The sequence below is a fragment of the Pempheris klunzingeri genome, chromosome 14, assembly GCF_042242105.1.
Source record: "Pempheris klunzingeri isolate RE-2024b chromosome 14, fPemKlu1.hap1, whole genome shotgun sequence".
NCBI lineage: Eukaryota > Metazoa > Chordata > Actinopteri > Acropomatiformes > Pempheridae > Pempheris > Pempheris klunzingeri.
The window spans coordinates 1,875,095-1,902,626 of record NC_092025.1 but is presented as its reverse complement, the minus strand read 5'-3'; the positions used below and the strand labels follow the sequence as shown (position 1 = coordinate 1,902,626).

The 27,532-nt window shown below is 43.7% G+C and overlaps 3 protein-coding genes across 3 annotated transcripts; 2 read left to right on the top strand and 1 right to left on the bottom strand.

Annotated features, from left to right (window-relative positions):
- Positions 1 to 791: 791 nt before the first annotated feature.
- zbtb21 (zinc finger and BTB domain containing 21) lies at positions 792 to 7,931 on the top strand. Its single transcript, XM_070844242.1, has 2 exons — positions 792 to 868; positions 4,178 to 7,931. The coding sequence occupies exon 2, from the start codon at positions 4,180 to 4,182 to the stop codon at positions 7,243 to 7,245; it is 3,066 nt and encodes a 1,021-aa protein (XP_070700343.1). The 5' UTR covers positions 792 to 868; positions 4,178 to 4,179; the 3' UTR covers positions 7,246 to 7,931.
- A 2,394-nt stretch (positions 7,932 to 10,325) lies between these two features.
- On the bottom strand, positions 10,326 to 11,945 carry atg101 (autophagy related 101). The gene is made up of 2 exons (XM_070843723.1): positions 11,192 to 11,945; positions 10,326 to 11,097 (listed from the first exon to the last, which is right to left on the bottom strand). Exons 1-2 carry the CDS (start codon positions 11,441 to 11,443, stop codon positions 10,693 to 10,695), a joined length of 657 nt encoding a protein of 218 aa, XP_070699824.1. The 5' UTR covers positions 11,444 to 11,945; the 3' UTR covers positions 10,326 to 10,692.
- Positions 11,946 to 12,014: 69 nt separating this feature from the next.
- Positions 12,015 to 26,922, top strand: LOC139213209 (C2 domain-containing protein 2). Its single transcript, XM_070843855.1, has 13 exons — positions 12,015 to 12,850; positions 13,276 to 13,371; positions 14,826 to 14,945; positions 17,142 to 17,243; positions 17,430 to 17,546; positions 19,163 to 19,271; positions 20,643 to 20,751; positions 20,845 to 20,909; positions 21,039 to 21,154; positions 21,296 to 21,464; positions 22,506 to 22,747; positions 22,942 to 23,209; positions 24,372 to 26,922. Exons 1-13 carry the CDS (start codon positions 12,569 to 12,571, stop codon positions 24,590 to 24,592), a joined length of 2,016 nt encoding a protein of 671 aa, XP_070699956.1. The 5' UTR covers positions 12,015 to 12,568; the 3' UTR covers positions 24,593 to 26,922.
- The last annotated feature ends 610 nt before the right edge of the window (positions 26,923 to 27,532 follow it).

Sequence of the window (27,532 nt, the reverse complement as noted above, 5' to 3'; positions counted from 1 at the left end):
ATGAAAATCACAGCTCAGTAGAACATGGTTTTATTTCAGGCTTTATTGTCTTTTCACCAACGGTGCCACACTTGAGTCATGAGGCTGTTGCCAGGTACTGTAGCAGACAAAGCTTCACAGGAAGAGGCCTGTAGGCCAAATAAACATAGCAACAAGTCCCCACTGGATGCCAGTAATGACACAAAGCCACTGCTATGCTGTAGTGACTTCCATTCAGTCATAGGCCTAATTAGTTTCTTTGGGGTTCATCGGTTTCTCGGGCGTGCAGTTACATGCATGTTATAACTGCACCTCAGTTTAAGCCTACCAAAGACGATAGGTTTTAAAAGCTAAAAAAATATTTTTAATTCTCTAAAACCTCTGATGGACTTTTGATGAAATGTATTCGCTCAAGATGTAGATTTGTCATCAAAAAAGTCTCAACCATGAGCCAGTTTATTGTAGCACATGTGACTTAACATCAAGCTAAATAAAGCTACGAACTTACAATAATTACTTTAAACAAATAATAAGAGAACAGTGCCCAATTACACAGTCAGTTGCAATATGGATTGTGACTTCTGTTTGAAACCTTTGGCCGTAATAAAAATCATGGCAGTAACACAGGCAGCTAAAGCCAGAAATATGGCCTATCCCTTTAAATTAGCCTCCGTGTCAAGTCTGGCGCTGGCCCCGCCTCCAGGTCCTTTACCAGCCAATCAGAGCGCAGTGCACGTGACGAGCGTTCTTTGCGATGACCTCATCCCTGGTGTGGGATGACGTCAAATTCAAGATGGATGGAATCACGACCAGCGCGCAGAAACCGACACAACAACAGTGAATAAAGTCCCGGCTGTGCGGAGGAGAGAGCATATTACCGACGGGCAGGGTAAGTGTGGACGGACTCCCGAACTTCACCTTAAACTACGGTAGCAGGGAGGGAGGAACACAGTTGGCAGAGTGCTGTTGAGGACAGGGTTTTCCTTTTCCTCCCTGACGTAACTCGAAAGGGGGATTGTGCTGCTGTAAAACCCGACCAGCCACAACCTGTTTCGCAGCCACAAACTGCGCCGTGCCAGGCCGGGTTGAACCGTTTTTTAGAAAAAAAAAAAAAAAAAAAAAAAAAAAAGAGGAAAGAAACAAAACAGACAACCACTTCCAGCTCGGGCAGCGGGTACAGTTCACTCCCCCACACTCCGACAGCCTCTCTGTCTGCGCGGACTGTGTTTTCATTCCGGGATTACCGCGGCGGAGTCCATTGAAAGGCGCTCAACTTTTCCCCTCGTGATTTACAGAGTCGCTGACACGGTCCGTCGCCATTGAGCCACACAGAAAGAGAAACGTGCGACTGGGGTCTAAAACCGAAAGCGACGTCTCGGTTGGAGAAGTTGTCTGTCAGTGGAAATGTGGCCACGTCTCGTGGATGATCTAATGCCGAAAGCCCCACTTGACTTCCTCATTGAGAACTGACGCTCCCTGTCCGCGGACTACAAGTTTGGATGAAGAGGCAGCCGAGCGGGTGTTAGTTTTTGATGAATGAATGAAGCTTCTGCACATGAACCCATTATAGCAAGTGTCACTCATGTCAACAGGAGGAACGAGCCTTCCGGTGACATTTTTCAAAATAAACGCCTCGAGGCGCAACGTGCAGAGTTTTCATTGTTTTATGTGTGAAAAACATAAGTAAGATGATCACTTTTAGCAGATGCAGCTATTCTTGTATTTAGAAAAGGTGACTCCAGTCGCTCCTCACTAAGAGATCTTTCACATAACGCTCTGTAATTCATATAGTGATAACACTTGCTATGTGCCAGACAGTGACTGACACGTGTTAATGTATGAGGACAACACAATAAGTTGATGTCTTATTACTGGGTGATATAAATATACTCAGTTTCCAGTATATCAGGCATACCTAGGTAAAAGTACTCAGCCCTAGTCCTAAACTACACACCTAAGAGTGACCATAAAGTAGATCCACACTGAACATTATAGCCTTCATGAAGGGACCATTTAAAGCAGGAGTGGTGTGTTAGACTGCAGTAGGTTTAGCTAGCCGTACCTCCACTGCTTGCTTTTCAGATTTAAGAATATTGCAATTTGAATTTACAGTTAATTTCCCCCTTAAAAAAACACATCAATCAAAGTTGACAGGAAAAAATTTGGGGTGTACTCACAAGGCATCATTTCTAACATCTTTGCATCAGTAAAATCTGATTAATTATCCCCTCCAGGCGTATGCATGTGTGTGCACATGTGTGCATGCCTGTACCTGTCTGACCATCTGCGGCTTAAACACTGACATCTATAGAAGAGTTTGGTCCTGTTTTGAACCAGAGCATCTGCAGTTTAATTCCATACCTGATATGTTATGATCCACTAACTATAGGCATGATACGAAATGAATAAATCCCTGTTTCTGTGGAGACTGGAGCTGCTTTTCACTTTTCACTCTCTGCCATATTTCTGTGGCATAATCTATGTTACAATATCTTAGCCTGCAGCAAGTTAAAGGTTAAGGTCTCAGATAGAAATACATTTGTTGAATGTACATAAATGTTTTCTGAAATTAGGTGATTTGTGATTAAAGTCATGCTGTGCATTTGTGCAGAGCAGCCCCATCAGAAAACTGCCAACAATAGTTAACTTTTTTATTTACATTTGAATCTACAAATGGAAGGGCCAAGTATGTCTTAGAGGTCAAACAGAAATGGCAACAGAAATGAGAAGTTGTGGTATTGGACAAAACAAATATGTAGCAACATATTCCTTTGCATTGTGTCAAACTGCAACGTATTGTGTTGAATGAAATCATATCATTACAATAGGGACGAATCATATCACATGGCATTGGTAGTGACTTCTTATGTATCTTAGATGTATCGGATCGTTTGCAGTGTATTGAGATGGATGTCTCAGTGATGGAGGGACACATCCCTAATATATGTACTTATATACACTAATTGACTTTTCTCAAACCAATCCTTGTACATCTCACACACTGGTAATTTATTGCATTATTCTCACTGTCTACTTTACCATAAATATAAAGGGAGAATGTTTGTATGTGGTCACCAGTGCAGGGTTTCTCTCAGGAGATGTTAAGCTCATGATGCATCTCATCTCAACAACTTATTCAGTAGATGATGGCCTAAACAATAGTCACACTTGTTAAATGTTTGTTTAGCAGTTGCTGTGTGAAATATCTGGCCTTTGAAAGCTAATGTATTTTTACATCGGAGCAAACTTTAAGAAACTATGATGTAAGATAATCATTAATTCAGGTGAGAAAGTCCAACTCTGCCCTGTTCACACATTTGGCGATGAAAATGCTTTATTCTAAAGGCAAACTTTCTGCACTTCCTAAAAACTTCCTGCACTTATCTTGCACTAAAGTTTCAACTACGACCTCTAGTGATCAGTAAAAATGACAACTGTCAGAGAAACAAAAGTAATGTAAAAACAATATACAGTGCAACCAGTGATCACTCATACAATGAACATTATTTAAGTCATTAGTATGTATGACCCAGAAAAATGAAATCAATGAAAGTCAGAGTTTGTTCACAGTAGGCCTACGACCAGCAATTATTTTCAATTCATCTACCGAATATTGTATCGATCACTTGGTCTATAAAATATCAGAAAACGATCCAAAAGCACGAGGATATTCAGTTTACAACACTGATATGGAAATGAAGAAAATCCTCTCAAATGATAAGCTGGAAATGGATTACTTTTGAAAAATTACTTTAACAATTTATCCACAAGGAAAATATCTGAATTTTTCTGTTCATTGAGTAATTAGTTAATGTTTAGAGAGTTACAGCCCACAGTACTTATATTATCATCAGTATTGTTATTGCTCCTGTAGACCACACACTTATTAAGCAAAATGCTTAACTCTGTCTAAACTGAAGTAATTATAAAGAAAGAAATCCATCCAAATCCCAGTGAATTCTAAAGGTTTCTAGTTGCTTGTATGTACCATCAGGTGGCAGCTGACGTCTCTTGGCTGGATTAACTGTGATAAAAGGCTATATAATATACTGGGATGATCTAATGAGCTCCAGTTGTCTACTATTGTATGTGTGCATGTGCCCTCTCGTGTCGTTTCTACAGTAATTTTGTACACACTTAATGAGCACCTTTTTGTATTCACATTCCTGCATTAAAATGTAATCGTCTTGTCTTTCAGCCATGGAGAGCCTAGTGCATTACAGCAATCCCTCCCATGCCCTCTCAGTGTTGGGAGTTCTGAATGAACAGCGCCTGCGGGGCCAGATGTGTGATGTAGTCCTGGTTGTGGCGGACCAGAAGTACCAGGCCCATAAGAGTGTTCTGGCTGCCAGCAGTGAGTATTTCCAGTCCCTGTTCACACGGATGGACGCAGAGTCATTGCAAGTTGTAAACCTGGACTTCTGTGAGCCTGACGCCTTCGAGATAGTTCTGAATTACATTTACTCCTCCTCACTGTTTGTGGACAAAGGCAGCCTGGCAGCCATTCAAGAGCTGGGCTACAGCCTTGGAATCCCTTTCCTTACCAACATTGTGTCAACAAGGCCACATGCATCCTACTGTGTGTCTAGAAAAAGGCTTTCGTTCTCAGAAGGAGATGAGAATGATGTCCAGACAAAGAGCGTCATTGTGTGCCGGGTCCGGAATGACACGACCCATCCCTCCCGCTCCAACTATCAGAGAAAAACATCAGAGAGATCATCGTCTCCCCACTCTATTCGAGAGTCAGCTCAGCCTCCATCAGAACACAACTTGTATGAATCTGTCAGGAAGCCCGTCAGCAGGAAATCATCTGAACCCAGTGAAGCTGCTGAGAGGAAGTCCACCTATCCTTACACCTCCATATTAAAAGGGAATCCGTCGCACATCACATGTGTTAGGCCCCAGCTGACATCCTCTGTGTCTTTCAGTGATGCTGAAGTGCAGCACATCGGGCTGCAGTCTGCCACGGACCAGGACACTAAAGAGGAGGATGAGGAGCAGGAGCCCCTCTATCACACCAAAGTGCCCTTACAGGGTCAGGCCGGTGAGCCAAGCCAGACTATTGACAGGAGCGGGCCGCTCATAAAAAGCCTACTCCGAAGATCTTTGTCCATGGACAGCCCTGTTCCAGTCTTCTCACCCACACTGGAGCTCAAAGAGCTGCAAAACCGTGAACAGTCTGTTGTTAAAATGGCATCTAAAGCATCTGGGCCAGAAACATCTGCTCACAATGGCAATTCAAAAAGAACATCTCCTCTGGTTCTCAGGTCAAAGTGTCCCAGCAGGTATGTTGAAGAAACTCAGGGAGACAGAGAGGTCAGTGTGAAAGCTGAGCCCAGCAGTCCACTCGCTGACCCCATGGACATTATTCGAATCACAGTCGGAGATGCGCTGCCAGTCAATCTTAAAGACTTGCAAACAAATTATGACCAGGATTCCAGGGATGACTTCAGCTCTTTGGGGAAAAGAAGGGACAGGCCAGACAACAGAAGGTACCCGTTCAAGAAGAGCAAACTATTTAAGGAGCATACCCTCTCACTCGCTGAGAACATGTCAGAAACAGTACCTCAGAGTGCCAGTGACAACTCTAACAAGAACAGTGGGGAGCCGCCTCAGAACAAGATCTTCAAATGCTGGAACTGCTTAAAGGTTTTCAGGTCCAGCGCTGGACTACATCGTCATGTAAATATGTATCACAACCCCGAAAAGCCGTATGCTTGCGACATCTGCCACAAGCGCTTCCATACCAACTTCAAAGTGTGGACTCACTGCCAAACTCAGCATGGTGTAGTACAAAACCCAGCCTCATCCTCCAGCTCCTCCGTGCTGGATGAGAAATTTCAGAAGAAGCTGATAGACATTGTGCGAGAGAGGGAGATAAAGAAGGCCTTGCTCTGGAAGTTAAAGAGGAATAAACAGGGTTTGCAATCTCCTGCTCTCACCAAAAAGAGATCAAGGCCCAGCTTCATATGTCCTTACTGTGGGAAAGTATTTGTGTTCCAGTCTCAGTACAGACAGCATTTAAGATCACATCCTGCTGAAAAAGCTGACCAGGACACAGCGACCGAGAGCATCCTCTACCAGGAACAGGATGAGATCATTCAACAGAAGAGCACAGACGCTGGTGTTTACTCCTGCAGGCTTTGCAACATGAAGCTATCTTCTCTCTTTGAACAGGGCGACCATGAGAGGGGCTGTCGACATGCAACCGTATGCCCCTACTGTGGCCTTCGCTTCTCAAATCCAGCGGTCAAGAAGGACCATGAGGCACATTGTAAATACAAAAAGCTGACGTGCCTGGAATGCATGCGGACCTTCAAGTCCTCCTTCAGCATCTGGCGCCACCAGGTGGAGGTCCACAACCAAAACATGATGACTGTTAAAGACCAGATTCACCTGAGGCAACAAGAGAACAACGAAGAGGCGTCTGAAATGCTCAGGGAGGAGCATTACAGTGATGAGCCCCTAGCTATTGGGAGCTCAAGAGAGAACATCAGTTACAGCGACTCCTCGGGTCCACCCATGTACGATTCGGAGGACTCCTCGTCCTATGTGCCTGAGGACCTGAGCATGGGCCACCATGGCAAGCTGGTGGTGAAGGAGGAGCCGTTAGAGGAGGCTGTGAGTGAGAGGGACAACACAGAGACTGCCAAAACTGGGCCCGAGGAACCCGGTGTGTGGCCATGCGAGAAATGTGGAAATCTTTTCAGCTCTCGCAAAGACCTGGAACGCCACCAGGAGCTGCTATGCCACATCAAACCATTCATCTGTCACATCTGCAACAAAGCCTTCAGGACCAACTTCCGCCTTTGGAGCCACTTCCAGTCCCACATGTCGACTGCAAATGAACCTGGAGCCAAAGAGATCGACGGACAGCCCTCGCCTCTGTCTCCCTCCCCTCCCACGACCCCTCAAAACTCTGAGCGCCCCTCCCCGCAGCCCTCCGTGCTTAAATCCACTCAGTCGGCGCCGGCCGCTGCAGCAGTGGCCGAGGAGTCCAGCAGCCCAGAGCCCTGTAGCTCGTCAGTAAGCAAGGCGAAGAGGCCTGAACTGGAACGGCGACCCAGCGGCAGCCACAGCCCCCTGTCAAGGTCAAACAGCATGGAGAGTCCCGGTGGCCCTCAGGAATCAGACACGCTCTTTTACCATGCACCGTCTCTCTCTGCTCTGACGTTTAAGAGGCAGTACATGTGTAAACTCTGTCACAGGACCTTCAAGACGGCCTTTAGTCTCTGGAGCCATGAGCAGAGTCATAGCCACATGTAAGCATCAGACAGTTCCAGACGTGTATTTCTCTTGACAGACAACACTTAGTTTTAAAATAAACACACCTCAGCCTACAAAAGGAAGACTTTGAATGTATAGCTTATTTGCTTGCCTCCAATGTCATATATTAAAGTGGCCATGTTCATTAGAGGTGTAAACGTGAATGTGCAATCAAGTGCTAGATTCTTCTGTGAGATGAGATGATTATAAATGATTATTATTTTCCTTTCAAAAGGAGCTATGAGCATTTATCTATTTTAAACCTCCCTTAGTGGTCTACTTGTATTTATCTATTTAGATGTTTTGAGAAAACAAGGTACAGAGTTGCGACCCTCATTACTGCAGATGTATCCCTTTGACTCAAAGGTACAGTGACCAAAGGTACAACTGTATACGTTGTTTTCTCAAAGTGTGGAAAAAGTGCTTTAATTTGGGGGTGGGCTGCAGTTGAGTTAAAGAGTAGTGCATTTGCTTCTGTATCAGATCTGTCTCTTGATGTGAGTGACATCCCTAAAGATAATATTAGTGGCCTCAACAATGTATTCAATATGCACTTTGTTTAACAGCACGATCCTGCTAATGGAGGACACAGTACAAACTAAATGTTTGCCTGGATCCTTTCACCAATTGAGGTTTTAGGCTGCAGAAATAGAAATGAAAAATAGGCCCAGTTTCCTTTTTTTTTTTTTTTCCCCCTCATACTTTTATTCTTTTGCATTTGGTCTCTCATTTTTGAGTTTCTGATTGCCTTTGTGCCATTTTTTCTGATTGAATGAGACCATCAATATAATAAGATAAAGTTATATCACATACTGTTCATCAAACACGCCTCACATACCTGTTGTTTTAGGCCTCCTACAGTCTTCTTTCAGTACGTATAATGTATCCCCCTGACTGGCCTGGTGAAGCAGTTTCATGTGCGCACAAATGAATGAGACAGTGCAATCATCACTCGCAAGATTTGAGAAAAGCAAATGTAAATTTCACAGGTAAATGGATATTTACATTCCTAAATGTTGCTGGAAAAAAACTTGTAAAAGGTGCTCAGTTGAGTTTACTAGTAATGATTGGAAATTTGATTTAGTATCCTAAATACTAGATAACATCCGTCAAGTATTTGGTCTTATTACATCAGCTGCTAGAAATCAGTCTGAAATATTTATAGCAAGAAAACTCTCAGAAGATTTTTTTAGAGAACCACAGCATAGTAATGCAATTAGGTTCTACTTTAGTAATCAATATGAAAACTGTAATTTTCATTTTTGTATATCAGACATTGTCACATCTCCTGAATCACTGAATAGCCTCTGTGCAACACCAGTGTTATGTAAATACTCATGTGCTGATAGGTTTTTTGCAGTTTAACACATTTGGTAATTAACCAAGCTTTACAGCGCTTTGATGGCCTTATGCAACTTTAGAAATAGTTTCCATTAAAAGCACAATAGTTTCAGATGACTCAGGCTCACAAGGTGTTTAAGTCCACAAAAAGGATGCATGAGAAAGCAGACCTTTTTATTCCATGAATGGTGACAGATTGCTCCTGCTTCCTAGAGATTTATTATTATTAAAGATTATGTTTTGATTGTAATCCAGTTGTTTCACAATTGTATTCTTGTACAAGTATATAATTCTGCTTTGGCTTAATGGATTAGAACTTTGTCATAAATTATTATGATTGCTACTATTTGGGAGATGTTGCATTCAAAGAGTGCTCCACACAATCTATGGGAATTTCTTTTCCACAAAATGAGCGACGCGAGCTGCATTGTGATGTTAACTTCTTTGGAGAAATTCTGTATTGATAATAGTGCTCTTAATTTCTTGTGATAAAAACTTCCTGACAGTTTCACAGAAATGATTAGAATTGTGTATATGGAAGTGTTTGTATCCTCGATTTTGTACCAATTTTGTTAGTAAACAAAAGTTTTATCTTTTTAGTATTCCTGTGCTCTCACTGCAATAATGAATATTTGTATCAGCATTGGTCGCATTATTGTTGCTTTTGGAGACTTGCAGCTGTTTTGTGTTTAGGTTTTTCTACAGTTTTTGTGCTTGACTTCTGTAATAAAGAGTATCAATGAAGTATATATATACATATATATACACAACCCTTTGGTATTTGACTTATTCTGTAAGAAGTGGTAAACTCTCCCCAGTCCAGCAATTTAAATCTTAATCAAATAACATTTAACCACTTTTACATGACTTCCACAGCCCCCAGTGAGCATGTATGGTGCCACTTAACTTTGTCTTCTTGACACACTTGAGCTCTGAAGTTACTCTACTTTCTGGATTTACTGCGTCTTCATCACCAAAACACTATTTTGACTTTGTCATAGTCCCTCAGTAATTCCCAGCAGATAGCGGAGGGCCTGTGTGCAGTATTTACGTGACAATGAAATGTACAGGGCCTTGGCTCTAGTGAGACACATCTCTCCACGTCTGAATTTACACATCTATAATCCTCATCCTCTGTAAAAAGAGATAAATATTTGTGTTATGCCTACACATAAAAACACTGAATGATCTCTCCTTTACACACCAGTAAGGCACAGATACTTTAAAGCCAGCTGTCAGTTTCATCAGTGTGACCGGTGAGGCAAATAGAAGCTTGTCAGTGAAACCACCTGTGGAACTACAGTGTGTGAAAGCGGACACGTGCGTCACATCCTGTTGGCAAACGACCCCGATCCAGGGGGATGTTTTTCACACTGTGGGCCACCATGACGATTTCTGGCTGGAAACTCGGGAGTGAGCTTGGGAGTAGTTTGCTTTAATTTGGAAAAATTGCAAACTGGAAATCCTGTCCGACCCACGTGTAAGGTCACGCTCTCTGTGAAATTGTGCGCAGAGAGGAAGTTTTCACATAGATGAGGAAATCTGTTCCCAAACTCTGCCATAGATTTTGCTTTTTTTTTTTTTTTTAAATCTGATTTTATCTAAGTACATGATCCCGTTCTGTGAGTTTCTCTTCACCAACGGCACTCACCTCAGACGTTATGATCAGAATCAACCTCTACTTCTAAAGAGCTATGAATGCTGACCATAATTACTGTCAGTTACAATGAACAGCATTTATTGTCAAAGATTTACAATAATTTACAGATCGGACATAATCGGCAACACAACTTTTTGAAGAAATAGTCCTATTTGCTACTGTGTTATGGTTGCATTCCTAGAGGGTGAAGACAGTTTGAAAAGAGAAAGCTTGCAAAAACAAAGTATCATTGAAACAGACATTACATAATCAATAATCTTAAGATATGAGCAACATGAGAACCACAGCAGAAACATTAGGTCGCTCACACGGACACCGCTTTGCCGTAGCAGGAGTGCACCTGACAAAACCTGTTTTTCTTCATAGAAAGAGTTGCCAGGCAGGACTATAGACACGGCTGTGGATAAAATCATCCAGATCTTCCTCCTCTGTGTCGTGGAGCATCCTCACAGTGCCAGGGTGTCCTTAATCAGCCTCCTCATTGTCGTGCTTACGGAGGTGCCCAGAGAGTCAGTGATCTGGTATGTGATTTTGTAAAGGTATGGCTGGACATCTTTGAGACTGGTATCAAAAACATTGTCCACTTCGGACTGGGTGGGCATCTTTGGCAGGTATTCGTGGCGGTTTATAACCTCAACGACGTTGATCACCTTCTCGCCCAGCTTCTCGCCCACTTTCTCCCTGCAGATCTGTCGCTCCTGTTCATTGGCCAGGTTGACAACGTTGACCTTGATGCTCCACACCTCCCAGGGAATGCACTCGTCAGAAAAAGGCCAGCGAGACTTCTTCTTCTGGTAAAACTCCAGGGAGATTTGGCCCATGCCGTCGCTGCCAGAGTTGCTGAGAGCGTCCTGTAGCCAAAGCACATAATAAAATCAGCCCAGTCAGACCTGAGGCCTGCCCACGCACCACAGCCAACAATCACACACCGACACCACCAGTTACCTTGAACTCAGACACAGCTTTCCTGATCACCCTGTCCAGCTCCTCTGAGGACACCCTGACAAAGGTGAAATCGATGAAGTCGCAGTCGAAGTCCAGCGTGCCCACGGTACCGATGGAGTAGGTCCCCTCCTTTTTGTAGTGAAATTTCCCGGTGCTGCGATGCAGCAGGATGGTGTGCAGCAAGGCCAGCATAGCTTCCTCCACCTGTCTCGCCTCCACCGTTACTTCAAGGACTTCAGAGCGGCAGTTCATCGCGAAATGACGGCTGTAACCATCTACAGGTGAAGACTCGTGCAGGGTGACGGTGTCTACCGTACACCAACTCTATCACGTCAGGTGACGAAGATGTACTTTGTTTACCTCTACAGATGGGCGGAGCCTCTCCCATGTAGTGGAATACACTATATTTAAGTACAAAGTCTTTCATAAAGGCTACCCCCCTCCCTTCAAAGGTGACTGCTGCAGCCGGGGCGCAGACACTTTGGACAACAGCTCGCTACAGCTAATTGTTTGCTAGAAATGGGACAGGAAGATGTGGTAATGATGACGTCGGCACAGTCTACGGCAAGCCGCGCAGTTCAAAACACTTTTTAATGTCGTTTTTTTCCTTAAATGCGTCGTTTAAATTGGGCTCACGGCCATTAAATGTACCGCAACCCGCATTGCCGACTGAAACAAACCTTGAAGGTGCCACACTTGGGCCGTCACACCGCAAATGCGCGTTATTCAGCAAGACCACCGGACAATAACAAACGCTCGCATCTGCCGCGGTGCATTGTGGTAGTTACAGTTTGTGCCACATATCCGTTTCTAAACGGTAACTTTGTGCAGTCACACCGAGTCCGGCGGCCAGCACCAGGACGGCACTGTTCGCCACCAGGATGTTTTCACCGGACTCCCGTTCAGTATCCGGATATCGTCTGGTGCTGCTTAACTTCAGACTTTGGAAATAAATCCCGATTTGGGAAAGTTTGGCGGCTCCGTGGCTAATGAAGAATAGCTAGTTAAGCGAACCGTGGCGAAGATTAGCCAACTAAGCTAACAGCCATATTCAATGAAAGGACGGGGCTGCGCTCTCCTGCAGGTCAATCTGAAGCAAGAAACAAGCTGCACCTCTCTGACAGTGGTGTCGGGATCTACAACCAGCTCGCGTCATTTGGGACCTGTGTGTGTCTTTCAGCAGCTGCCATGGAGTACTGCAACAGGGATAACAACAAGCACAATTTGTTTTTGGGGTTGAGATCTGTGCTGTTATCAATTCTGGGAGATTGCTTTCATTGATTTCGCCCTTCCCTGGCCAAATACAGACTATGAGGTTGCCAGGACATTTCTCCGAGGAGGTGTGTTAAGCTGTGATCATCTTTACATCTGCAAAGAATGTCCGACTTTGAAAGTTCCGGCTCATATTTCGGTCTGGAGGATCCGCAGTGGCTATGCATGGTCACTCTGTTCATTGCATCCCTGGTCACTCTGATACTGTACTTCGTGCAGTATTTCCAACAAAGGGGTGTAGGAAGTAAACCGAGAGCAGCAGAGGACAATGCGGCGGAGGAGGAAGCCGCCTCTCTGCTGGGATGGGCGCTGTCGCTGAAAAGCTGGAAAAGTCAGTGGAGAGGAGCTTGGTGCAGGGCACTGAATGACGAATCAAGGAAGTGTGGGGTAAGTCTCATGACCACCGAGCCACCACTGCACCCTGGCAGGCAGGTGACTTCAATAAAGAAAGTGCAGCTTGCAGACAAGCCCCTCATTCCTGCTCTCATACAGACTTGTGGCTCTTTAAGACCAAACCAAATCCAAATCTTATGCCATACTTTTAACAGTGGTCACATTTTTGACAGTTGACACGTACACGTACACTGCAGAGTTGTGAAACCTGCATCTTCTTGCAGCACCTCTGAACCCCCTGCTTTTTGTTCTGTTGCTTGGAATGATCAAGTCTGAACATATGCTTTGACGTTGCCAGTGTGATCCATTACAACCACGATCATTACTCATCTCCTGGCAACAGCACCATTTTTCTGCTCCGTGACTTGTGTAATAGGTGTTTGCTGTTGTTTCAAAGAGTACGTCTTCTTCCTCATTAGGGTCCTGTTCTGTTGACATTCGAGGAGGAGGGCCTTGAGTCATCGGAGCTCACGGTCGGCCAAGTGTCCAGCTTTCAGAAGTCTGTCAGGAACAAGGTACACTGACCATAGTCTTTACTTTATTTAATGCCTTTACTGCCTGTGTATGGCTGTTTTTTGTTAGATCTTTATCGTGACCAATGCATATTTCTTGCAAGATATCTTGATCAGCTGCACTACTGTTCAATGCGGGTATCGTGCCTCCCCAACCGCTGAAAAATATTGTTTTCCATGGCAGCTTCAGCGTTCATCTGGATTATAGCAGCAGACACTTAAAGATTTCCTATTTCCTCGTTAAAAGCCTGTCCATTAAATCAATCTCCCCCTCCCTGATTCAGTGCAGAGGAGCTTCTCTCCAACCAGTGCTGCATTGTAACCTGCAGTAGACAAGCTCTGACTCATCAGCTGACCAGCTTTGGTACAGACATTTTCCTCATTAGTTTAGATTTGGCAGAATTAGCCTAATCATCATTTTTTTCAGGCCCCCATATGTTTCAAAAAGCCTGTGAATTACTTGCACGATGCCCGTACAGATTAAGTGCCAAACCTGCTGTGTGTTAAATAAACTGCCACCGGAGGGTTTTTCATTTTTTGGAGAGGTCAGATCAGGACAAATTGCTTGCTGTGTTGGTGCCCGGGTTGGCTTTGCAGTGTTCCCAATGCAAACTCAGCCCTTTCTTTGTGATCATCATGATATGGACCAAAATACCAGGTGCTCTGTATTTCAATGCAGGGAGTTTAATGAACAGAGGCTTATTTGTACCCACACAGTGTGTCTGTGTGTGTCTGTGTGTGTCTGTGTGTGTCTGTGTGTGTCTCTGTGTGTGTGTGTGTGTGTGTGTGTGTGTGTGTGTGTGTGTGTGTTAAGAAGCTTACCTAGCTGTGAAGATCAGCACTGAGGAGGAGCAGGCAGACAGGAATGCACCAGCACCTATGTTTATGCTAAGGTTTCCCCTCACAGTGATCTAATACCCAACTAGACACAAGCATGCATTCATCAGAATGAATGCAATGAATAAATAGGTTTCAAGCTAGAGGATGCTTTACTGTTTTGTAGTAATTTACTCTGTTAGAGACACCTTCCTTTGCAGTGAGAATGAGTTATTGACGATTGGATGTGCTGATAATGCCTTTGGAAACTTGTACAAGTGTTCTTCCTTTTTCACTGTTCAGCTAAAACCTCTCCTGAGGCAAATCGTTTGCTTTCAGGGGAGTATTGAGCAAAACTCAGCTTTGTAAACACATCTAACTGGTTTTATTTCAGTCTCTTTGTGCCATGTGTATCTTGCATGTGACAGTAACAGATACTTCCAGTTCCTGTCATACGTGGATAAACCTACAGCACCTTACAGTTCAGTACAAGTTCTAAATTCTTGGCTCCCCTCCCTGTTTTCTTTCACGTTACATGGTGTAAAAACACGTGAATAGCATGCAAATGCCATCACTGCTTTAGCTCCAACATTCTCAGTAGATTTATATTACACTAATGTCTCACTTTGTCTTCCTTACAGGCCACTTCCTGCAGTGTGGTCGGGGAGAAGCTTCAGTTCTCCGTCAGTGCAGCTTCGACAGCCTTGGCGACGGCAGATCCTTGGAAGTATGCAGTCTGTATCGCCCCACTGGAGCTGCAGGTAAATACTCTATAGTTGATCCTAGAGCGCCGATGAACGTTTCATCAAAGTAAACAACGCTCTAGACTCCAACGTCCCCTTTAAGACCGAGATACATCCTTTGAAAGTCAGTGTGGTTTAGTTTAATAGGAGATTTTATTGAACATGATGTGCTGCCCAGCATTGGCTCACTGCTGGCAGGAGTCTTAGATTAAATGGTTGGGATATCTTTCTGTGCTTGGCTAATGTCCTGAAGACCTCATTAAAATCACTGTCAGGCCCGTTTCCAGTATGGCTGGACTGCTGTGTCTACATTCACATTTGTCAGGGGCCTATAAGGGATTGATGTAACGCTGAAGTTATGATACAAATGACGAACGATTACTTGTTCTTACCTGGAAATTACAGCGATTTATCTCATTTATCACAGCCCAATCTGACTGGGCTGGTTTTTCAGTGAAATAATCCTATGGCTCACTCACAGTCTTTCGTAACACTCTTCCCTCGCCAGACTCTGATGCAGAGTTCAAATGAAATCGAGTCAAAGGTGACGTGTTGGGATATGTAATGGGAGGTGTGTATTAATCCGGGCTAAGCTTTCGTCCTGTATTTAGTTCAGTGTTAAATCTGCAGCAATGTATGGATACAAGCGGCTATACAAGCTAACCCAATTGTATTAAGGCTATTTTTAAACCAATAAGGTGCTTGCCACCTCTCCTGAGCTCATTGTGCCATAAATACACCCAGAGTGAGAGACTGGAAAGCTAAAGTCAGGATTAGAGTCGGGGCGTTTTGTTTTGGTTGTGGATCAGTTGTGGTCGCAGGAACATAAAGGAACCCTCTTGTCTCCGTTTCACTCTAATTGTTTTGGTTTAGTCTGGAAAAGTCAGAAAGCTTTTTCAAACATCTCCATCCATCCACTGGGACATTGGTTAGCTTTTGACTGCGATCCATGCTAGAATGGTCCTGGCTCGTCATGTTATGAGTGCTGGGATATGTGGAACAGAAGCCCTGGGCATTTATAGTACACGGACACAATAAGACACCCAGCACACTGTGGTGCGCTGCTCAGTGTACTTTGTCTTTTAACCCACCACTGCACCACATGGCCTGCTGCATGTGAGGGACATGTGACACGTGTCGTCACAAAGCAGTGCCCATCTTTGAAATGCAAACGGAACATTTACGTGTCTGTTGTATGAGTCCACAACAGGCACGTCTCTCTCGTTGTGGTTAGGCAGGTGATGTGAGCCATGAAACCAATTTGATGGCTATTTATTTAACGTGGCCCTTCTCAGCACACGGCCTCTGTTCCTCAGGTGATGTGGATGGTGTTTTAGCATTATGCTAACATAGCCCCCCAGTTTAAGCTGTTTGTATGAACCGATCTGGGTCTGATGAGTGCAGGCTGTGATATTGTTCTTTTGGATCCATCTAAGCGTCCTCATTGCTATCTGATGAGGCCTTTGTTTGGCTTCACAGAGGCGGCTGTTCAGTCTTACACTGGAATCCAGGCATGCTGGGACACGATGGCCCAGTCTGTTTTCTGTCTTTGCTCTTTTCTCTCTTCTTCTTTCACTTTCTTAGCTGAGCTATGCGTTGACGTACACCTTGGTGACCACTACAGTTTCATAACACAAAGAAAATTAACGAAATGAATAGTATCCACCATCATAAACACCTAAGAACACGAATCAGTTCCAACAGTCACGCAGTCGTCTTTTCTCAAAAATCATTCCTTTCTACATTTTCTCCCAGCAGAGTGCACAAATGAATCCCATTGCTAAATATCCACAGATTGCTGTTTGGAATAGATTGACAGAATAATGTATTCAAGGTATGAGAAAGTTTTACCGAGCCGAGCTTTGCTCACTGCCGTTGAACTCACTCAACAAACAACAACTAATCCATCGATGTGCGTTAAGTCTCATGTTGTGGAAGCTGTAGCAGTGGTGACATTTTACACAACACAAGCACAGTTACAGAACATTCTGCAGCCTCAGTAATCCTGTGATCCCCCATTCACTTCCTCAAATACATCATTTTTGATATGCTGCTTGATATCCTGAGTACTGATATTATACATTCCTGTTTTATATAATCTGCATTTAACTGTTATTATTCATTTCCTATAAGTGAAGCTGATGGGCATGGTATGACCTCTGATCACCATGGCATCATAAGGCATCATGCTTTTCTCTCCTCTGTGTTCCTCAGCTTGATCTGCAGATGCAAGAGGCTGAGGATGAGGTCAAGTTGAGCTGGGGACTGTCCAACCTGGAGACAAGGGAGCTGCAGGTGACACCAGCTTTCACCCAGGTAATTTTAAGGCTGCAGTTACAATGAGTTGCACTTGCTGTCCATGTAGGCCAGTTTCGTTTTATTTTGGTACAGTGAAACATTTCCCTTCAACGTCTGGGTTACCTTTTGCCAAAATAAAAATAAACTGGCTGTTGAGTTTGTGTTCTTTTATTTGTCTGATATCATAATCTCCCCCTCTGTCAGGACAATGCCAACACTTCCAGTGTAGCAGCCGTAAAGGAGCAGTTGAGGCAGCTCTTATGTGCGACGCGTCCCTCTGTGCTGCTGAGCTGCAGGCCTGCTCAGGCCTCAGAGGCCAAGGTAAGTGGGGCAGTCATGACTGATGCATGACATCTTAACAGCTGCCACACAAGAATGCCACGGAGAGACAAGTGTGTGGAAGTTGACTTTTTTGTACAATGTGCTGCAAACAGACTTTAAATTATATATATATATATAATATATATATATATATATATAATTGATATTTTAATAATGACAATGTATTAAATGAAAACAAAGTGAGGTGATGAACCCAGAGAATTATCACCTAAATCTGCACCTCCCCTTGGCTTTTATGGACCTTTATAACAAATTATAGCACATTGTTAGCAGAGTGGCTCACAACCTCTCTGTTTTGTCACACTATCACCACTCTTATAGTGCCATTTTCAGCTGCAGCTGCTGTGCTGTGTTCAGGGAGAAAGCTCTTAAAACCCACTGTACACCACCTGCTCAGCACCAAGTGGCTGACAGGCGCACTGTGAGACTAGCTGGTCAACACAGTGTAGAATTTAGCGGCTAAAGAGCCAGATACTTCCCTCTAGAGTTGGTGGATACCAAAACAGAGCCAAAAGGGTGTGAATGTTAGACTTCCATTTGTCACATAGCCAGAAACTTTACTCCCAATGAAATAAATGTTGTTGTTTGTAACGCCGTGTAAGTAAGCAGCTGTTTCTTTACAACAAAAAAAGATGATGACAAGTTGTGTTCACAATGTCTCAGAAGCAGTTATTGTAGGTTTAACCTCGGCACCACTTGGGTGCATTTGATGGTAATACAGATTCTTCCAAGTGTTATCAATATAATATGAATATAATTATGTTAAACCTGCCGTGCTACTGTCTCCACAAAAATCTAAAAGATTCGTAATTGGAGCATGTAATCTGGGGCACTGCATGCCGAACTAAAGCCTGCAGTGGTGTGTAAAGAGCTCATTATGCTGACATGCATTCACAATAAGCTTTTTACTGTGTGTGTGCTTTTTTTAGTTGCATAATCAGATTAGGACTAACTATTATTTTGATTATTCTGTTTTTTGCCAAAGTGATCCTTTGACATTTCCCACTCTCCCGATGTTTTGAATTTTCCCTGGAAAAAAACCCCAAAATGATTAATTTGTTGTCCATCTGCTTATCGGACACCTCGTCTATTGAGGTTAAAACTGCCGACTTCTAATGCAAATTCTCCGTGGTCATAATGAAAATCCCATGCAAATAAGAGACAGGAGTACATTCTGTCAGCAGGGTTGTTTTCCACAGCGTCCTCCCCTCTTGTGCAAAGTATTATTATGTTTGTCTTTGAAAGGAGTGACGCCTGTGCACTTTAGATTCTACTTGGATCACCGTCTGGCCAACATTCAAAAAATGGAAACCACACCCAAAGTAGTTTTATTCTCCTATTCTAAATTCGGACACCTCTTCGTTTACACCAAGCACACTGTAAGTAGCTAGTAATTTGACCAACAGAAAAAGTTTTTGATTCAAGTTGACTTCTCAAAGCCCGTGATCGTCCCTGTGATGTCTGTGTTCCAGCGCAGTGCTGCTCCTATATGAAGAAGCAGGGAAGAGGGCACTTTGCTGACATTGCTGTCATTAATATTACAAGCAGTAGATCAACATGGTAGAGTTATTTACCTACTATTGTTTCTCTGATAGGAAGCCCGCAACAATGTGGTTTCACCCCCGAAACCCCCCCGCGCCCACGACTGGAAACTGCTGGTGAAGAACATCCGGGTGACACTGAACCAGGAGGAAGATGCTGCAGGTTGGATGCTGGTCTCCTTTTAGAAATTTAGAATTACCAAGTTATTCTGTCTGCAGATCATAAACCAGCCACAGTCAACTCTGTTCAGCTTTGTACAAGATTTGCTCGATGTGGTTTTCCAAATGTATCTAAAAAAAAAAGTCCGAAAGACGAGATGCCTCTGATTTGATGGTTCAGATCGATCAGCTGTCTTGGCCAGCGTCAGCAGCAGACACTTTAATTGCATCATCAATGTAGGATGTAAACTGAGGGTTTTAAGGGAGTGAACAAATTTGGTAAATTAGCTTATTAGCTTGCTGGTGCTGTCTGTGTCCTGATATTCCTCTAATATTAAGACTTTAGAAGGTCAGATCAGCGTTGGGTTTAGTGAGTCACACCAGCTCATACTGCTCATTTATTTTTATTCACCTTTTAAAGAACCTTTTTTAAAACATTATCACTTTCTGTTATAGCTAATCAACACTGAGTTTATTACATTATTATTTTAGGAACTATTAACCGTATTTATTCTAATTATTTTACTCATTTATTTTTGGGCCAAATACTGTAGTGTGTGTGTGTCCTCTCCAGAAGCTCTTCAGAGAACAAGGAGAGGATCTGTTGGGTGTCATAGATGGTAGTCTACTGGTTAAAGCTGAACAATGTTGGCAGTATATTAATAAGACACCCACATCAGTATCACTAGGCCCAGTGTGGTGGCACGGCCCGGCACAGAAGTGAGACTCCCTTATGATCAGGGTGAAAACAAAACACCGGGCTGTTGTCGGCCATGAAACTAGATGACAAGATGTTTTGAGTTGATGACAGGCTTGTCCTGTGATGAAGTCTTAGACCTGTGTTGAGTCATTGTCTGAAGGCGAGCCCAGCAGGCTTTCAGGTCTCCAGACACCCTCTTAAGTATTCTGCCCAATACTTAATATTATGCAGCAGAGACATGACACAGCATTCAACGCTATCTGTTTTCCTTCCTTTAAGTAAAGAACACTTCGCTTTGCTTCGCTTGTAGGACTTCCTGTGGGCTACAAGCCAGATCCAGAGCTGCTGCAGTGGAAGCTCTGTCTTTAAGCCTCTTGCTGATGTCGTATTCATTAAGACACAGTGCTTTCACTGGCATTTCACTGGATTCTGGCATTTGGCTAATAAAGTTCAGTTTAAGTGCTCCGTGAAATAGGCCGTCTCACTTGTGCTGAGGAGGCACTATAACCAGTACTTAACCTGTGCATAATTCATCATACGACCAAAGCAGTGACCAAAGCAAAATGCATTCCTGTAACAACACATTCTGTTTTATCAGCCGTCAAAAGATGTTTGTATGGATTTGTGTTAGATCTTAGATGCACCATGTTTTGTTTTTTGCTTGTGTGTTTGTAGGCAGCATGAATCCTCTGTGTGTGCTGCAGTTGGATGATCCTCCGCAGAGGTTTAACACATCTGTTTTGAAGAACACAAACAATCCTGCCTGGGACCAGCCATTTATTTTGTAAGTTTTACCACTGGGAACTGCGAACAAACACATAGTCTTTCTATGCAGTCCATCGAAGTGTGGCAATGGATTTTCTTTCTTTTCCTCCAGTGAACTGAATGGACTTTCAAAAGAGCTCAGTATTCAGTTGATGAATGATGGACAACCTCAAGAAAGTAAGGAGAATACTGGCTGCCTTTTGATGCTGTGTTTGTGTTTTAATCATTGCAATAGTCATTTAGTCCACCAGCTGTGACTATCACATGGTTCGGTACTACCAGACCTGTGTGTTTTTTCTTTTTCAGATTCCTTACTTGGTCAGGTGTCAGTGCCTTTTGATCTTGTTAAGAAGCAGCCCAAAGGACAGCAAACATTTGCACTCATGACCAAAGACATAGTGACTGGATCACTTATTACTGAGGTAAGACCAGCATCCCAGTTAGCACTGGGATTCAGTCACACATTTGTCTTTTAATATCAACAGAGTTTAATTCTTTTCATGTATCTGAATTTTATGCACACAAAGTTAGATCATTAACTGTGGTGAAACTGTATCCTTCAGTTTACCTACCTGGAGCCCAGTGAGGTGAGGTCCTGGCACCCTCCCACCCCAGCCTCCAGTAAGAGGGTGGAGATGGACCGTACAGTCATGCCCTGTGGCACCGTGGTCACCACCATCACCGCGGTGAAGAGCAAACCTGGTCGACCACTTCCCCTTGGACTCAGCATAGGTTAGCACCTCAAACTGTGACACTACACAGTGCTGAAGAGGACAACTTATGTCCTTATTCAGAGAAGGAATGCGCCCCATAACTGATGTACAAACAAGATATAGTACAGGGAGTCTCATTGTTGTTTTCTGTAAGAGGAGCTCCAGCAGTTGAAAATAAAAACCATGTCGAAAGGCCTTTTTCATGGCAGACATTTTGACATGCCACACTCGGAGAAGCACGGGTAAAATGATTAATGATAGTTGAATTCCATTGAGCGAATTTTCTGCATGGCATTGTGCATGTTGGCTCACTGTCACATTGTAATGCAGGGTTGCCAGGTCCGGGTGATAAATCCAGCCTAATACCAGAACTCAGCATGTCCCTGGAAACCATATACTCTGCTTTTTAAGTCCAACAGCATTGCTGTCATCGCAGAGTGTTTTGTGATACCTTCAAAGTAACACCATAAATATTTTGTGTGCCAGCATCACAAGCAGTTTTCCCAAGGTCCTAAAGTGGCCCTGTGTAATTAGACACAGAGTATTACCAGAAATAAAACACTGTGCTCTGTGAATGAGTAGATCAGTTCACTGAGCCACAGACTAATCTGTTGCTCTGTCCTTTCACTTTCTCTTCCCTTTTCCCCTCTTCCTACTGTTTTTAATTCATATGAGAGGTAGAAATACGAAAGTTGAAGGCCAGGCGGAGAGCATTAGCTGCACACAATTTGCACTCAAAATAGGTCTACCAACCAGGAGGGAAAAACATCCAACACACAGCTACATGACGCAAAAGTAGTCCAGTGCCGGTGGAAAACCACAGACTGGGGAACCCCGTTGTAATGCTTCACTGGGACACAGAACAAAGAACAGAGCCGTCGTAAATGTTAAGAGCTGTGCTTTCCATGCTATGGCAAGTCAAAACGTCTGCTGTGAAACAGTCCCACTAGTGCACCACAGTGGAAACTGTTGTCCTTTCCTCCAACCTCATAATGCACATTGTTAAAAGTTGCATTACACCCTTGCAGCAGTCAATGAAGATAAATGTGTGCTCCCTCAGATCCTGCCCACAAAGCGGTGGCCAACAAGCCCAAACTGTCAGAGCGTCGTGTTTCAGAGCAGGCGTCTATGCTGGGGGCCACAGTCAGCAAAGCCCTGTCCTCTTCTGACACTGAGCTGCTGATGCTCAATGGCACGGACCCGGTGGCTGAGGCCGCCATCAGACAACTACACCAGTCTGCCAAGCAGAAGCTCAAGTCCCCAGTGAAGAAGAGCACCATCATCATCTCTGGCATTGCCAAAGTAAGGATGAGTACCAGAGGGGCTCCCCACTGCTTTCACTTTTACTATTTGATGTTATTTGAACGGCTTCACTTAATTCATTGTTTTAAATGAGTGGGAAGTGCAGAGGAGTGGCCAGTCTCCAGTGGTTGCTGCTTTTGACTTCAGTTTCCACCACCAACAACAACAGAATGTAAATGTGCTCAATTTCCCAGACGCCCTTGTCTCAGGATGATGAGCTGGCTCTGATGGCGGGCTACGCTGCAGCGATGGACGCCTCCATGTCAGAGGGCAGCTCTACTCAGGATGTGACCACAGCGATTGCAACAGGGACCAGCAGCCCTCCAGAGGAGTCTGAGCCCCAGGAAGGCCCCAGTGGAATAGGCCGGCCTCCGGAGGACTGGGAGAGCCAAACCGGAGAGGAACTACACCATACCTCACTATCCATGTGTGTGTCTGAGGCGAGCTGCAAGAAGAGCAGAGGTGAGAGGTCACCGAGGAGACTCACTGACTACCCAACATTTTATCCCAGAAATCCTACTTTAAATCCTCCAAAAACGTTTCGCCTTAAAGGAGAATTTGATCAGTTTTCTCCATTTGGCTGTCTCCAAGGCCATCTGTGGCTCCTGAGTGATGCCGTCTGTTCTTTGTCTTCTTTTCTCTTCTGTTTCAACCTTTCTTTTTTGAACTGTCATCACTGCCCTCTTAGAGGAAAGCAGTACTAAGCACACATTATGTCCGGATGAGTAAGTTGTCTCATGGATTACTTGTAGCATCCTTAGTGCTCAGCAGCATACTGCTGTAGTGTGTGTAGTGTCTGCTAGCTGCCAGTAGACTAGATAACATGGGTTTTCTGCAATGTCAAATTTATTTTCAGTTCATGTAAAATCCACTAGATACTAGCAGGTCATATAGTTGCTATAATGTAGAACTTGTACAAGTGTTGTGGGGCTGCACAATATAAACAAAGTACTGTGACTATTTGTACTGAGAGATATTATATTGCATTATAACATATTGCTTATTATTATAGGAGCCACTGTACAGGTGTCAAAGACCATTCTCACTGTTTCACTCCTTAATTACATTTTAAATATGGATATCCGTATCCCAGTAAAGTGCAAACTTGATACTGCAGAGCAAAATACCACAATCATAATGGGGATGAAACTACTTCTCGTCGCTAAAAGTAGCTGTAGAAGTTCATGGTGTATGGAGGCTGTTTCTCTGTTTGTCATTAATTAGTTGTCATAGTGTTCATAATGTTTGATGTCCATGTGATCTAACCTGCAGATATTAGCGAATCCCAGAAACGCCTTATGTGCTGAAAGGGCACATAAGTGTAGCGACTGTCCGTGGGTACAGTTCACTGTGGTAGCCTGTCACGTCTGATTGTCACCATCCAAAGCTTCACACAGTGAATAAGTGAATACTACACAGGAAAGATTTGTAGTCGCACCATCAATAACCAACACAAATTCTTGGCCACTTCTGCTTCAGCTGCTTCAATCTTCAAATGGCTGCTACTTTAGATAGTTCCGATTAAAGTTGTACATGACTAAGTGGTGAGTGGTGTCATCTTGACGTGGTCCTTGTCTCATCGTATCACAATGAATGCGTCCTGTCCTTTCCCTCTCCCAAACAGGCAGCTTCCTGCAGAAGAGTGCCAAGCTCTTCTTCCGGCGGCGTCACCAGCGCAAGGACCCGGGGATGAGCCAGTCCCACAATGACCTGGTTTACCTGGAGTCTCCGGCTGCAGTGGAGCGGGCCAGCCGAACAGCCACGCTCAGTCGTATGCTCAACCGCAAGAGTAAGAATAAGAGCAAAGCCAATGGCTCTACCTCCATGGGGGAGCCACATGCGTGACCCCCCCTTCGCCCTCACCTCAGTCCCTCTTACAACAACAACAACCATCACCACCTCCACCTCAGACTTGCACTGGCAAATTTCCTGGCTAACCTACTCCCCCTACTGCCCGACCTGCATACTGGGGCTCCTGCATTGTGAATGGGAAAGCTGTGCAGATGGGAACATATCCTCTTTTACTGCCGTTTCCTGCTTCCTAAAAGAAGCAGAAATTCCACCAAAAGCAAGCGTGTGCATGTGTGGATGAAGGTCTCCTGTCTTGGACGAATAGCATTTCAGAGGATATTATTTAGCATGTTTCTTTTATTTGACTTTATGCAACATTTTGAAATCTTTAAGTGCTTTTGTGGCCTTGTTACCTACAGAAGGGACCGGTGTGGGCCGTCACTCTTTACCTCACTGACACTGAGGGCAGAGACTTAAACTCTCCCTGCTGTAAACCGTAGGCTTCCTACGGTGGACCAACAGGACCAAAGATGAAACGAAGAGTGGTGATTTGTATGATTTGCACAATTCTAGTACCTTTATTTAAAGTGCAATGACAGGAGCTACTCTTGTGACAGAGAGTCATGTTAAAAACATTCACAAAGGGAGATGTTTTCACTGCACGACTGGTGCAAGATAATACGGAGAAGGGAGATAGTAATAGGACTACTTACAGACACTAATGCTATGAAATGTGGATTTATATCAGTTCATTTAAAGTCAATGTAATTTTGCTCCAAATAAAACAAGAATAACGACTATATGCAACGTGCATATAAAAGCTGTAAAACAAAGCTGTGTGTGTCAGCTTTATGAGATATCAGAAGCAGTCACTTAAAATGGCCTGTACAGAGGTGGTGTTATCAACAGCCCACCCCTCCTAGAAGGACGATAAGGAGCGACACTGTAGCTAACAGAAAGCTTAGCTGGATGTGAGTGATTTATGTTTACCCCTCTCTGCGGTGTCTTCAAATGATATGCAACTTTCCTCTTTGTCTTCCTCAAAGATTGCTCCTGTACACTACTGTCCTCAGCGGGGTTGTTCATGTGTCAAAAGGGAACTGAATGAACCTTTATCCAGGGACTGTGACGTTATACTCGGCCATACTTGTCGCATTACGCACTAACCATAATATTGTGTTTTTTTTAATCCTGCATTGCATCCTAATGAACTCCTCAGTCTGTTCTTCGATGGTTTATTGTTTTTAAAAGATGTAGCTTTGAACACATGAACAACGGAAAGTGTGAACATGTTTGAGAGCAACCAAATAGTTTGGCTGCTTTTTTTTTTATTCAGCTAATGATTGTATTTTCTTTTTGTAAGCAGCTTGTTGAAGACATTTCTGTATATCATGTTAACTACTGTTTCTTCAATAAGAGAATCTGCTCAGAGGACTGAAGTGGCTCAGTGGCAGACAGACAGACAAGACAAGACAGACGGACAGGTTGCCTTACAGTTATTCGGAGGATGATGGCTCCGGTGGACTTGTTGTGACTTTTGGCTCCTGAGGCTGCATCCACCATCACAGCAGAGGACTGCAGGACCGTAGCGAGCTGTTGGGATGACAAGTGCACCACCACGCTCCTGCACCATCAGCAGCGTCTATCGTCGAGAAGCCTATGCACATAACATCTTAATCTGTTAACTGAGTGTTAACATTATTAGACTATCGGATTTAAAACCACTCACCTGCTGTTCATGACAACACACTCCCACAGGCGCGCTGTGGGTCGTCCTCATGTCTCGGTATTAACAATACGTGGTAGAGCTGCTCTCTTCCACCATCACTGACTGTAATCTGTTTTTAATATATATATATAGAAATCTGTCCGCATTCAGACAGAGTCCCCTTTAAGCTCTGAGGAACGGAGGGGGAAACGGGTTGTTTTAATCACGCTCAGCTTCAGTGCCCCTGCTTATGGCAGCCAGCGAGCATCGGCTCCTGTTATGCATTCAGTAAGCAGCAGGGCGGTGTGTGATTAATAAACTGCTTCCTGATGTTTTTATTGGCATCTGCTCTGTGCACAGACACTGACTTTACTGTTGTTGCAGAATGTCAGTCATTTCCCTGCAGGGATTGTAACTAATATACATATCGATTTATTTCATTTTCTGCAATAAATATTGATTGAGTAACTGAGATCGTGGCACCATTTTGAATGTCTGAGCTGTAGTGAATTCCCCCCCAGTGCTCCTCTAACCTGTAACCCTATACATGCTCCTCACAGAGGCTTTTGTTCATGAAAGGGCTCCCACATGTTGAAAATAATGAGCCATCAGTGGTGCAAAGTAACCACGTATATTTCCTCTATACTGTACTTAAATACAGTTTTGTACTCGCGTATGTCCATTTTATTCTTCTTTAGACTCTTACTCCACTGCTGCCCAGACACAAATATTGTATTTTTGCTGGACTGCATTTATGTGGCAGCTATAGTCATTATGAATATTACTATTATAGTATCAGCTGAGTCCTACCTCCTACCTTCCTATCGACTCATTGTAGACTCCATTCTTCAGAGGTTGTCTCATAGTTAAGAAAACAAATCTTCCAGTGTAGTAAAAATATTTTAAGCAGTTTTCAATGCAAATTCAGAGAATCATCAACTTTTTCATGATCCTGTTGCTGCAGCTGTGCATTGTTCTGTCTTGTTTCATCACACAGACACTCACACTATTTTGCTGCAGTTTATTTTAAATGGAAAACTGGGAAATATTTTCATTGGACTGGAAAATATAGTCTTTAGGGACTTAATTGCAGACATGGCTTTACAAGAGTGAAGGTTTTGCAGGTTAAACAGCAAAACCCTATATGAAGTAGTTCAATTCAGCTCCACCAGTTCCACCACAGTGTTCACAGATTAATGCATCAGTGACAGTGATCCTGTGAAAAGGATTAGGGGCCATTTGTTCCATCCTGCTGTGCTGGACAGTAAAATCGGTGCCATGTAGAA

Coding starts and splice junctions, on each gene's coding strand:
- zbtb21 (XM_070844242.1), top strand. CDS start 4,180: ATGGAGAGCCTAGTGCATTACAGCAATCCCTCCCATGCCCTCTCAGTG.
- atg101 (XM_070843723.1), bottom strand. CDS start 11,443: ATGAACTGCCGCTCTGAAGTCCTTGAAGTAACGGTGGAGGCGAGACAG. Junction 11,098..11,191: donor AAGCTGTGTCTGAGTTCAAG/GTAACTGGTGGT, acceptor CTTTGGCTACAG/GACGCTCTCAGCAACTCTGG.
- LOC139213209 (XM_070843855.1), top strand. CDS start 12,569: ATGTCCGACTTTGAAAGTTCCGGCTCATATTTCGGTCTGGAGGATCCG. Junction 20,752..20,844: donor TGGGACCAGCCATTTATTTT/GTAAGTTTTACC, acceptor CTTTTCCTCCAG/TGAACTGAATGGACTTTCAA. Junction 23,210..24,371: donor GAGCTGCAAGAAGAGCAGAG/GTGAGAGGTCAC, acceptor TCTCCCAAACAG/GCAGCTTCCTGCAGAAGAGT.